Source organism: Marmota monax, unplaced genomic scaffold (genome assembly GCF_021218885.2).
Source record: "Marmota monax isolate L192 unplaced genomic scaffold, Marmota_monax_Labrador192_F-V1.1 WCK01_AAM20220418_F8-fsc00003, whole genome shotgun sequence".
Taxonomy (NCBI): domain Eukaryota; kingdom Metazoa; phylum Chordata; class Mammalia; order Rodentia; family Sciuridae; genus Marmota; species Marmota monax.
Window position 1 is genome coordinate 14,742,222 of NW_026694084.1, and position 12,667 is coordinate 14,754,888.

Consider the following 12,667-nt stretch of genomic DNA (forward strand, 5'->3'; position numbering starts at 1 on the left):
CAATTTGATCAGAATTCTATTTTCACTCTAAGATCCTGAGGTAATTGAAATTTAAAAGAAGAAAGATGCTATGTGCCACTAATTTAATTGCTTAAAAATTTGAGGGTTGGGGTTATAGCTCCGTGGTACAAAGCTTGCCTAGCCCATGTGAGGCACTGGGTTCGATCTTCAGCACCACGTGAAAATGAATAAATAAAATAAAGGTATTGTGTCCATCTACAACTAAAAGTAATTTTTAAAAAGAAAATTGAAAGGAAAATAGATAATGTTCTTTTCAATAAGCCTATACATGTTCTATTTACAAGGAATGAAATAAAATTTTTAATGAAAATGAAATAAAGTTTTTAAAATGCATTTTAAAAATACGCTTCCTCTATCCCTGCTATCCACAGCAAATATAATTCAACCTAATCCAATGCTAGAACTTAGCAAGGTTTTATTTTAGTATTTTGCAAAGAACTTATCAAATGGAAGAGAGCTTCAATTTAAAAGGCAGTGACATAACTTTTCATTTCTTTAGGCATATTAACAATGAAAGCACCTCTACTTTATTAGGCCATTTCAGTAATTTGTTTGTAATGCATAATTTGGTCTATTGAAATTGTACAAAACTTCAATCACTTACAATTAATTAACTTAATAATTTCCCATAACTCCAATTGGAAGATAGATGAGGCTTGTCAAAAAAAGTTCAGTGAATTTCCAATCTAAAATAAATAGTTTATATCTCCTATGCCAATATTAGAAGGACTAAATAATGATGTGTACAGTGGCAGGCCAAAAACAACTGGCCTACCACTTTCTTCAGTTTTATACTTGTTTGTGTTAAGAGACTAACTTGACAACCACATCAATTATACTTTAGGCTGCATCATGTTGTAAAAATATTTTTATAATAATTAATGAATAAAATTGTCATGGACTTAAACTTTCATTTTGCCATACTTTGACTCTTTGGTCAAGGGCAAGTTATTTGATCTCTGTGAACTTCAGTTTTTTAATGTGTAAAATGAAAATAATAAAATATACTTTGCAGAATTGGTTAGAGGCTTACCAATAGTAAATGAAAAGCACCTGGCTCAGACATTTACATTATAATAAAGAGGTAGGCAGCAGCTAGTATGGCTTGAACTACTTTGGAATTGCCACCATATGTAGAACTCGCTTCACTCTGAGATTTCCCTCATCTTCAACTGCATGTTCAACATAGTTATCAAGAAAACCCATATGCTTCATTTTTTTTTTTAATACAGAAGGAGTACTGATTTTTCCTTTCTGTGTACCTTGTTGCAACAAAAAATATTTCTTCTGGAAACTTCTTTTGCCTGTCTGTGGAAAAAGTTGGGATTGTGTATAAGATGTGTACATACCTTGAAACATAGCCAAATGATCCCTCCATTAGACTAAAAGATCCAGTCTCATATTTGGTTCTGTTGAAGGAAATTGCATTATGATATCTTTCCCTGTACACTTCTTTATTCCATTGTTTTTAAGCAAAAGCAGTGGAGGAATTTAACACTGAAGGAATTTAATAAAAGTTGACAATTATGCATACCAACTTTGTGCTCCTGCCTCCTTATGAGTAGGGTAATTATTAATGTTTTCCATTTACTTGGGTTCTTGGTTGTGTAATTTCAGTTATATAACTGGGTTATATATACTTCCAAATGCCTTTTCCTTGAAGTAAGAACCAAAGCCACATTTTGTGATTAGTGTCGCATCCAACCAAATAAAAACAATATTTCCTAAAGAGAGTAAACTGGAAGATTCTCAGAACCACCCCTACTCTCTTGGTAAGAAAACAAACAGTAGAATTAATATTGCTAATCCAGTTCTTGCTTTGTGCTTTTGGCTATCTAGGGGGTAAAGAAGTGAATCTAATGAAGCCAAAAATCCGTTTTCAATCCTACAAGTGAGGCATTTAATTTGTCAGGATGTAAATCAGCAGGAACTCTCAGCATGCTTGTGTAGTGTAATCCTATCCATAAAATATTTCTCCTTGTTCTGCCAAAGAGATGGTGACACTTCTAAGGGCCAACTCACCGCCTTGGCTGAGAAGGCCCCATCATATTCAAAGCTAGTAAGTCACATACCCAGATACAAGCCCTAACATTCCTTGGGGAGGAAGAAAAGCTTAATTTAGATAATCCCTTCTGCAAAGTGTATTAGCTGATCCAAACCAGACCTGGCTAACTAAATTCAAGTTGTTACTATTTTTCAGAGATGCTTCAGTGTAGAAATAGTTTATTCTTGCATTTGGAGAACTACAGTTACATAAAGAACATATAGGGATGCTCAATAATTTTTTTAAAAAATACAAACTGCTTTATTCTTGACTTTATGGCCTTCTCTTCAATTGAATGGAAGGAACACTTTATTGCTGTATGAAGTGGTTGGCAGAACTCCTCTTATTCCATTGCACATGTGAAAATAAATGGTAACAATAAACAAAATAGGGAAAATTGGCTACATATCACAAATGGATTTTTTTGTTGTTGTTTATACAAAGAAAACTCTTTTTAAAAAGTGGTTCAGACAGGAATGGTGGTGCAAGTCTAGACACCTGAACTCCTGTAGTCCTAGCGGCTCTAGAGGCTGAGGCAGGAGGATCGCACGTTCAAAGCCAGCCTCAGCAATTTAATGAGGCCCTAAGCAATTCAGTGAGACTCTATCTCTAAATAAAAATGCAAAATAGGGGTAGGGATGTGTCTCAGTGGCCGAGTGCCCCTGAGTTCAATCCCCAGTACCAAAACAATAAACCAAAATTGGTTCAGGGAAAAATATAATTGGCTTAAGAACAGATATTCCACCAACTCTCCCTTGCACATGTTAGACCCTTCCACAAAAGGACAGATAACTTTAGAAATTCAAGCAAGGCCAAGAGGTAAAACAATTGACAGACAAACACCTCCAAAGCCACATATAAGATAACATCATATTTGAGAAGTTCAGAGTCAAAAAAGAAGCAAGTGTGGAGAAGGATATAAGACATGTCTTGTATTAAAATTAAAGTCTAAACACCTGAACTCCTTGTGCAATGCATATATTATTAGAAAAAGAAATTGTCATGATCTTGAAAAATTATCATGAGTAATAAATGATAGAATTTGCATATAAAAGGAAACTTGCGTTTTCAATATGAATTAGAATTTAATTAGGGAGAAAAATGTCTTTAGCAGAAGGCATGTGTGTATGCTTGGGGTCAGGAATCAGAGTCTCTGAGAGGCTATAGCACAAGGAGAAGGTCTTGTATTTGACCAGAGGAAATTCTTTTGAGAGTTCATCCTGATTCCCTTTTACTGCAAGAACAGAAAGAACAACTTTTAATCAGTTTGCCTTTAAAACATTATATGTTTCCTAGTGAAAATCCCGCAATAGGAAACAATACCAGATATCAGCTCAGAAATCATATTGGGAAAGCAAAATATCCAAGAATTTAGGTAGAAGTGATTTTTTTTTTAAAAAAGAAAAAAAAAAACTGAATATGAGACGAGAAAAGAAAAGAGAAAGAGATGGACAGACCGACCTTAGTATAATTGATACTTAAGGATGGCATTTGTTTTTATAGTTAAGGATCAGACCCTTCAAGGTTACTTATTGAATTTATGAGATCCTGTCAGCTAAAGTGCCAGACACAAACCAAGAGATAATGCACACATGAATACGGGAAGCATCAACGGATATGAGATCATGCTGGCAACTTTTTAAAAGATAAATCACAGGTGGCAACACACCTACTGAGAGCTGGGTTAAAACCACCCTGGGTTACACCTATAAAACAAAATATCATACAGCTATTAAGAATGATATTAGAGGGACATTTTGTTGATATTAAAAGATACCTATCTCCAAAGAAAGCAGACTGAAAAGGGGTGTACTGTATGACACAACCTTTTGTGAAGAATATATTTATATTTGCTATTCAGAAAAAGATTTATCTCTACATGTTGGAACTATAGCTTTTAATTTTCCTTTATTTTCTCCTTTTGCTACAAAAAATGTGTGTCATTTCCATAATCCTCAAACAAATAGTGACTCAAAAACTAAAATTGCCATTGTTCTACATACTCAAGATCCCTGGAAAAAGTTTTCCCAAAAGATTTTGAAGTGTCTGAATGTATATAGGGTTCATTTTAGCAACAAGAGTAAAGCACAGGTTGGGGACTCTAAATCAAGGGGTGGCTGAAGAAAGTAGGCCTGACACATGCATGCATAGAACTGGTTATGTGAGACTACAGTAGGATGAGTGGTATTTTTCAACAGGATTTCAATTCCAGAATATTTCATCAGGCAGCCAGTTCAGGGTCAAGTCCTGTCAAGTTTATTTATAGTTATACAGTTTACCCCATGACACCGCACAAGGATAAATAAATATATAACTTAGAAATACAAGTCATAGCACATGAGTGACCCCTTTCTGATTTAAACTTATAGCCAGGTTTATTTTTTTCCATGCAGAAGTTTAATTGTAATTGTTGGCATTATGGTCTACTTTTAGCATGAAGTGGCAAAATCCTTTTAGGTTGTCAATAACCTGAAGCCATATGTGAAAGTGGAAAGAGGAGGATTATAGCAAAGAACCCCTGATTGCATTACCAGCTCTGCCATAGGCAAGCTCTATGACCTTGGACAGGTCATTTCCTCTGAGTCTTGTTCCCTCACCTGTGAAGTAAGAGGAGAAACAGCAGACCTCTTAGGTCCTCCCTGGTTTGGAACATGGTAACTCTGGTTCCACTAATGCAATGTTATTTCACTAATTTCTATCAGTACAATTTTATTTAAAGCACTATAATGCAAAAAGGCTAAAACTCAACTTCTCATGGTCCAAATAAAAGGAAATGCAATTAAATACAAGATACTCATCCTTAAAAAATCACTGTTTTTATTAAATTGTGTTACCAATTGTTAATGACTTTAAGTCTTGATAGCACCAAGTCCCATTCTACTTACCTGAAATGATGTATAATTTATAAAACAAAAAGCTGGTATAACATCTATAAATCTAACAAGCATTTATTTATTATGTCTAAGAACATGGTTTTAAATGGGAAAAAAATCTTGATTACATTTATTAGCTAATAACTTTGTTAAAAAATATGATTTTTTCTCCCTCTAGTGCAAGATCTCTGAATTTGAATATCTTCTTACTTTGTAAAAACTTAAGAGTGGGTTGAATGATAATTTGAGAGGCTCTATTCTCTTCTCATTAACTTTGATTTTGCTGGAAAATGTCAATATTTTCTGTCTTGGAATTTAGTTATAGAATCAAATGAATATTGTAGATGTTCTTATAGATTTGAGTAACCAAACAGAGAAATTAATACTAAATGTTATAAAAAGTAAGTATCTCAAAAATGTAAATATGTAAACATTGATCATATTGTTGACATATTTACTACATTTGTCTCAAACTCTGTGCATTTCATATTTAAAATTAGTTTCTTTTGAGCCACTTCAATCTTAATTTTTTTTTGAGTAGGCACAGAGAATATACAAAAGTGCATACATAAATATTTTTGGAAAGGTATAGTACTCACCTGTTTTTTTCATGAATCTTTAGAATTTCATTTGTTTGTTGAAGAAGTTGCTTCTCTAATTTGTATGTTGATAATGAATTCTCCAACAGTTGAATTTCAAGTCGAGAAGTTTGATTTAGTACCTTAAGATAAAAGAAAACCATTTCAAACTTCAATCACAAAGTAAACAGCAGAAAACATTTGAGTTTTTGAGTTTTTTTCTTAAATAATATTTCTTCAAGAATAATTAATCATATGGTGTATATTCTATCAGTTACTGTTTGTATGTTTCTCACACACAATATTTTTGGGATTGAGATTGCAGTTAAGTAAGGACATTGAGTTTTTAATCCGTTTTCAGATTTCAATTTTTGTGTCCTGAAACCATAGTAGAGGATACTCAAATGGAGTTGCTTTCCATATTTATCTCCAACACTTACAAATGCAAAGTGGGTATTAGCACAAGGTTTTAGACACTGTGGATAATTTAGAATAACTAATAGGCGTGTAAAACAGACCTTCCTAAACTTATCACCTTACAAAAACCAAATAGATATGCTATAACCTTGACACTGTTTAAACAGATTCATAATCACAGATTTCTTGAACATCCATTATTACAGGTCATGCCAAGCCTTCTAAATGTCATATCGCTTTCTAGATGTGGCTGCCAGGTAAAAGAGAAATTGTCATTGTCACCTTATGGTAGAGGAAACTGAGGTTCAGAGAGAGCCCCCAATTCACGGAAGAACCAAGGGTATAGCTGAGGTTCAAACCAAAAGTCTGACTTGGTTTATTGCTCTACACAGAAAACGAAGGAGAAGGAGAATCAAACCATTTGCACCCTTAATTTTGGGAGATGAGTGATCAGGGATTCAGATTGTACTAGAGACAGATTGTCTTTATCATTTCAACTCCACTACATTGGTGGATCCTCCAGAATCTCTAAGTGCTAACCTCCTTTTGGATCACAAAGACCCATGCTGCCAGTCAGATGTTAATATGACATGAATCTGTGAGCCATGTACCCAAACCTCTCCTTCTCCAGGTAAAGAACACACACCACAGTTCCAGAAGATGCCTTCAAACTGTGTCACTGTTCTGCTCCTTCTTCTGCCTCAACCCTCCCTGCCTTTCCCTCCTTACCAGAGGAATAAAGGTAAAGAAATAAGGAAAATTAGTTTTAAAAGCTCCCTACATAATTTGAAATCATTGATAGCCATCACACTTTCCTTGGATCTAGTTATTAAAGGAGACTGAGAAAACTTTTGCAAGATCAGTATTAATGTAAAGGGTATCCCTCTAAAAAGGACACTTTCAGAATGTTCCTTTCTCATGGCAGGTCTAAATTTGGCATTATTTCAGATGCTCACAGAAAGTCTTTTCACATATACTGTGATTGGGCTGTAGGGTGTTGAAACGGAAGGGGAAGCAGGTGGGCAAGTAGGAACTAGGATGAGGAGACAGACAACTCTAAAAGCAATGGAAATAAGTCAAAAAACAAAACAAAACACAACCCTGGGCAATCCATATAAGTGATGTTTTAATGCACCATTTAAACACACACACACACACACACAGATATATAATATACTGTGTGTGTAAAACCCACATTGAAGAGAATATTATTTTTAAATAAAGATAGGATGTCTCCCTGCACATACATGATTCAGTCTCCCTTGGTTTCATTGGCCTTATTCTAGTTCTAGCCCTGCAAGGCATGTGGTGATGGGATGGGGTTGGGGAGAGAGTTGGGCACAAAATAGTGAGATGAGACACGTGTACTTTAAAAAGTGTAAGTTGTTATGATTCATTTATATTTTAAATTGTTATTGATATACTTCTAAAAGCCAATCTTAAAATTATTACTAATATCATATTTTGCTTGTGGAATATTTTAGAATTTTTTTTGTACAATTTTCTATTTTGCATCATTTCATTTAAGGAAAAACTATGTAGAAGATAGAGTTAGGACCCACTCGGGAAAACTTGGTAGAGAATGTAAAGACTGAGGATACATAGATGCAACTGTCAATTAATAAACATATTTTTATCCAGTTAAGCTTTTTATTTCGTTGCTTATTGAATGGCAATTTATGAAACAGTGAAACCCTCGTATCTTGTGGTGAACAGTGCTTGGCACAGAGAAGACTCTTGGGACTTGTTCATGAACAAAAGGTACACGGTGTGACTGAATCAGTTTAACTGAATCAGTTAAACAAAAGACGTTTTCTATTTTATTCACTGCATTCTCTGATCACACTTCCTGACATCCTCAAACACCAAAATGTCTTATTTTACAAAGGACAGTTCTTCTCCACTTTCAGTGAGAACTGAATGGATCCATCTGAAATGGACACTGAAGCTGCCGTATCTGACTCTGGAGACCAATACAACTCCTAATCTGCCTTCCTGCTTCTTTGCCCACTTCTAGTCCATTCCCACAGAGCAGCCACAGGGCTCTTTTTAAAAACATGCATCAGATCAAGCCACCTCCTGTGTTCAATGTGCCAGTGGCTTCCCTTTGCAATTAGTTACATTCCAAAGTCCTCAGCCTGGCCTATGAGGCCCTGGGATTGGGACCCCGCTTACTTCCCACATCTCACTTCCTGCCACTCTCCTCCTTGTTTATCATACTCCAGCTCCACAGCCTTCTTCCTGTCACCTCAGCATGCCAAATTCATTGCCCCTGCAGGGACTTTGCATCTATAGCTTTCTCTACCTGGAATTCCCATACGCAGATATCTTTTCATCATTTGAGTCTTCTTGGCCATGCTCTGTACAGTAACTCCCTCCCCTCCCCCCGCCCCTCACTGTCCATCAGGTCACTGTGTTTTATTTTCCTATGGAATCATCACTATCACAAATAATCTTGCTCATTCACTCATTTGCTGCCTTTTTTAGTACCAGGGATTGAACCCAGGGGTGTTTAACCACTGACCACTGAGCCACATCCCCAGCCCTTTTTATTTTTATTATTATTATTATTTTTTTGTTTTGAGACAAAGTCTCCCTTAGTCCTTTAGGGTCTCACTAAGTTGCTGAGACTGGCCTTGAACTTGCGATCCTCCTGTCTCAGCCTCCAGAGCCAGTGGGATTGCAAGTGTGCACCACCACACCTGGCCCCCTTAATATTTTTAAGAGTGTCTCCAGCCTTTAAATTAACATTGCCATTGAAAGAAAGGTAGAGATTGAGGGAGAATACAGAGCATGAAAGGAAGTCTCTTTGAACAGCACATTAACTTTGAAATTGGCCTCGCTTATAGGCTCTTATTTGCTTTTAATTATGTTTCTTAAACAAAAAATGTAACATAAAATATGATGGTTGGCAGAGCTAGATTTTTCCAGCAGAGTGAAAGCTGACAATGAAGGAAATGAAGGGCTATAAAATCACCCTTTGCCAAACTGATGAAGTGACTTTTTGGTCACTGATGGGCAATGCCATGAAGAATCATACGACAAGGTTATTTGTTAATTTCCTCAGGGAAAGTGAACCATCAGGGTAGAGTGACAGGGAGGTTACTCCCCTGAGGAAGTTCATCCTCTGCATCACTGAGGGTGTAGCAGGCTGGCTTTCCTGCCTCCTGAGGAGAGGCAAGAGGTGAGCCGCAATTCCACAGAGTACCCTACTTCAGTGCTCAAGTGAACCCAGTCTACCCTTTAGATATGGTAACTTCCAGCCTAAAGAAACAACACAGAAAGAAAGAATAAATAAAGGACATGAAAATAAATGTTCAGATCAACTTAGAATTTGAGACAAGTGTCCTAATGATCATCCTAGTTTCTTTAAACAATGTGAATCTCAAGGAAAATAAAGAAGACCACCCCAAATTAAAATGGAACTCTTAAACCTTGAAAAACCAAACATCTACAAAATTTTGGGTGGAACCATTGAGAAAACAAAAGTATGTAAATTAGATAATCTTATAAAATTATTATTAATCTTTCTTATGATACAATAATACAAAATTAATACCACATAATAATTATGTATAATATTTTATATTTATATAACTTGTAATATGCTTATAATATAATAACCTTATTATATTTGAATATAAATTACATTTATAACAATACAATTTTATAATGTATTTTTAATGCAATAAACTCATTTGTTTATGAAGTTCAGTAGATAGTAATTATATCACAGATGCAGAAATTGTGGGTTGAAATAACTCTTTCAACACAGCTAAAACATATGAGGGTCAGAAGGGAAACTTGGTAGTCAATTTCCAGAGTCTAAATTCTCTCACATAAGTTCATGTGACTGTAAATTACAAGAACCTTCCCACATACTAAGAAAGGTGCCTCCCTTAGTGGATAAAAATTTCTAACAATCCTGGTAACTTGAATGGCTGAGGCAGGAAGATCACAAGTTCAAAGCTAGGCTCAGCAACTTACCGAGGTTCTAAGCAACTCAATGAGACTCTGTCTCTAAATAAAATACACAAAAGGGCTAGGGATGTGTCTCAGTGGTTAAGTGCCCCTGGGTTCAATCTCTGGTACCAAAACAAACATTTATCAAAATGGTTTCTTTCAAATCACCATGAGCTCTTCTGCTTTTTGCATCCAATAGCATCACACTTCTTTTTCCAAGCACAAACTAAATAAGCACTATGAGGCAGGAAGTGTACAAATTTCTCATGCTCCTTGGAGTAGAGAAATATATTCAGGCAATTTCTTTGACAGTCATAACATCTTTGTAGTAGCTGCTTCTCTTCAAAGTCATATTCTGATCAACCAGCTATTTGTGCATATATATTTTACCATCAACACAACCCTTTGTATATTGCTTGTGGACTTGGGTTCATTGTGTTAAAATCCAGAGACATTAAGGAACTAACATTAGTTATTATTTAACAAGCACTTAATGAAAGCCTCCTATGTATCAGGTTCTGCTCTAAATCCTAATGACAGGGCAGTAGACAAGGACAAGATAGACAAAATCCCTGCTCTCTCAAAGTTTATTATCATTTTTTTTAGGAATTGGTTAGATTTTTCTGTACAGGGCCAAACAGTAAATATCTTAAGCTTGGCAGGCCTTAGTGTATTTAGTATATCTACTCAAGTCTGCTATTTTATCAAGAAAGTAGCCACAGGAGACATATAACTAGATGAGTGTTGCTATGTTCAATAAAACTTTATTTAGAAAAAGAAATAGCCAGCCAAACACAAATTGTAAGTCATAGCTTACTGAGTCTTCTAGTGGCTTATCGAACACGTTTCCAGACATTGTAGAAAATTAATAACCAGGGTATTTTCTTTGGATAACCACCTAGCTAATTTATTTTACCACCATTTTGTTTAGCTAAATGTTTATTTAACTAATTCCCTCATCAAGTTAAAGGTTCAACTCAGAGAGTTGCCCTTTGAGAGTAGATATGAGACCAGATCTGTTTTTTCCCAGAGATTCATGCTCATTCAACAAACTGTGAACTGCCTCAAATTTCTAATTGTGGTCCAACACCAGGTAGGATAATTTGTGACTTCTGAGCAGCAGATGATAAAAGGGGATTAGACATTCAGAAAATTTATTAGGGAAAATATCTGTGAGGGAAAATCGGGAATCAGACAAAGGAGGCCAGGAGAGCCTTCAGCCTGGAATGCAGGTCCAACCACAGAGAAGAGAGTAAAGGAAGGAAGGTCCTGTGGAAGTCACAGCCCCGAGGGCAGCTGTGAGAAAGTTCAGCAAGGGCAATGTCATGTGTCAGCAGAGTCCTACAGCTCCCAGGAGCAAAAGTAAGTATCCCTGCCACAGTGACTCATTGCCTGGAAGTGGCCACTGGGAATTGTGGTCTGTGTACCAGCACAGTGTGATGGATTTCAGAGCACGGCAGCTGGGGCCACTGGTCAATGACACCCACCCCAGTAGAATGGAAAGGTACAGTTTTATGGCTGTGAAGAAAATCTCCACAGCTAATTAATTTGACAAAAAGTTAAGAAAGGATTTAAAAATGTTTTGCCACACTAACTCAAACCCACTGACTATAAGGACTACTTTATTTGCTGTTGTCGTCTTTGTAGGAACTATTAAAAACATCTTGCATCAAGGAACTACTCAAAATATATTTTCAAATTTGATTCAGTTCTAACACTACAGTGACCATATAAATGACTAGAGGTGGGAGAAAACTTAGCCTGTATTTCTACAGAACTTTCCCATAGTTAACACAGCTGGAGAGCACAAGGTCCTGGGGTTACATGTGATGATGTCCCTGGCACATGGCATAAGGGTACTAGTAGGTGGAACCATCATTTTCACTGGCAGGGCGGTGGCAGCATCTTTGTCATTCAGAGGAGGCATCCAGGGATGCTATTAAGTCTGCATTACCTTTTGCTTTATCAGATTTCCATCTTACCCTCTTCTTGGACCCATTTGCTGTTCTGTCACCTTAAAGAAAGAATGGAACTACAGGAGAGAGTCCGCATTGAGAAAGAGCTAGTAAAGCATGCAGATTCTGATGACAGATGGACAGACTTCAAATTCTTGCTCTAAATTTCACCATTCTTTCATCCGGGGCAAGTTGCTTCACATCTCTGTGTTTTGGTTTCCTCATCTTTAAAGAAGACGGTACGTTAGTCAGCTTTTCATCACGGTGATCAAAATACCTGACAAGAACAACTTTGAGGAGGAAAGATTTATTTTGGCTCATGGCTTCAGAGGTTCTGTTCATGGTTTGCCTATTGGCAAATGGCAAGTCAGAAAAGCCATAGTGGAAGTGTTTGGGGAAGGGTGTGGCAGGGAAAATATGCTGGGCTCATGACAGCCAGGGAACAGAGAGACTGAAAGGGGCCAGAGACAGATGTAGTGACCTACTTCTTCCAGCCATGCCCCACCTGCCTCTCATTTTCACCACCTCCCTGTATGTCCATTAAAATTATCAATCTATCAAATGGATTATTCCATTAAGGAAGTCACAGCCCTCATAAATGATCTTTTCCCTTCCAAACATTGCTGCATTGTCTGACACATGAGTTTTGGGTGACATTCCAGATCTAAACCTTAATAAAAGATTCTGTTATGTACCCCACAGGTTGTATTATTATTTTTAAATAGTGAACATATGTAAAATCACTTAAAGCAGAGACATGTGCAAATTATTTAGAGGTGAATTTTAGTGTGATTTGAGAGTTCTCCGAACTGAAAT

General features: G+C 36.4%; 1 protein-coding gene across 5 annotated transcripts in view; it reads right to left on the reverse strand.

Annotated features, from left to right (window-relative positions):
• Angpt1 (angiopoietin 1) overlaps positions 1 to 12,667 on the reverse strand; it is a 236,205-nt gene that overhangs the window by 84,775 nt on the left and 138,763 nt on the right. For all 5 annotated transcript variants that reach the window (XM_046464877.2, XM_046464876.2, XM_046464875.2 and 2 more), the window contains one exon: positions 5,538 to 5,659. In XM_046464877.2, coding sequence (XP_046320833.1) covers positions 5,538 to 5,659 — 122 coding nt within the window. The remainder of the gene's footprint in view (positions 1 to 5,537; positions 5,660 to 12,667) is intronic.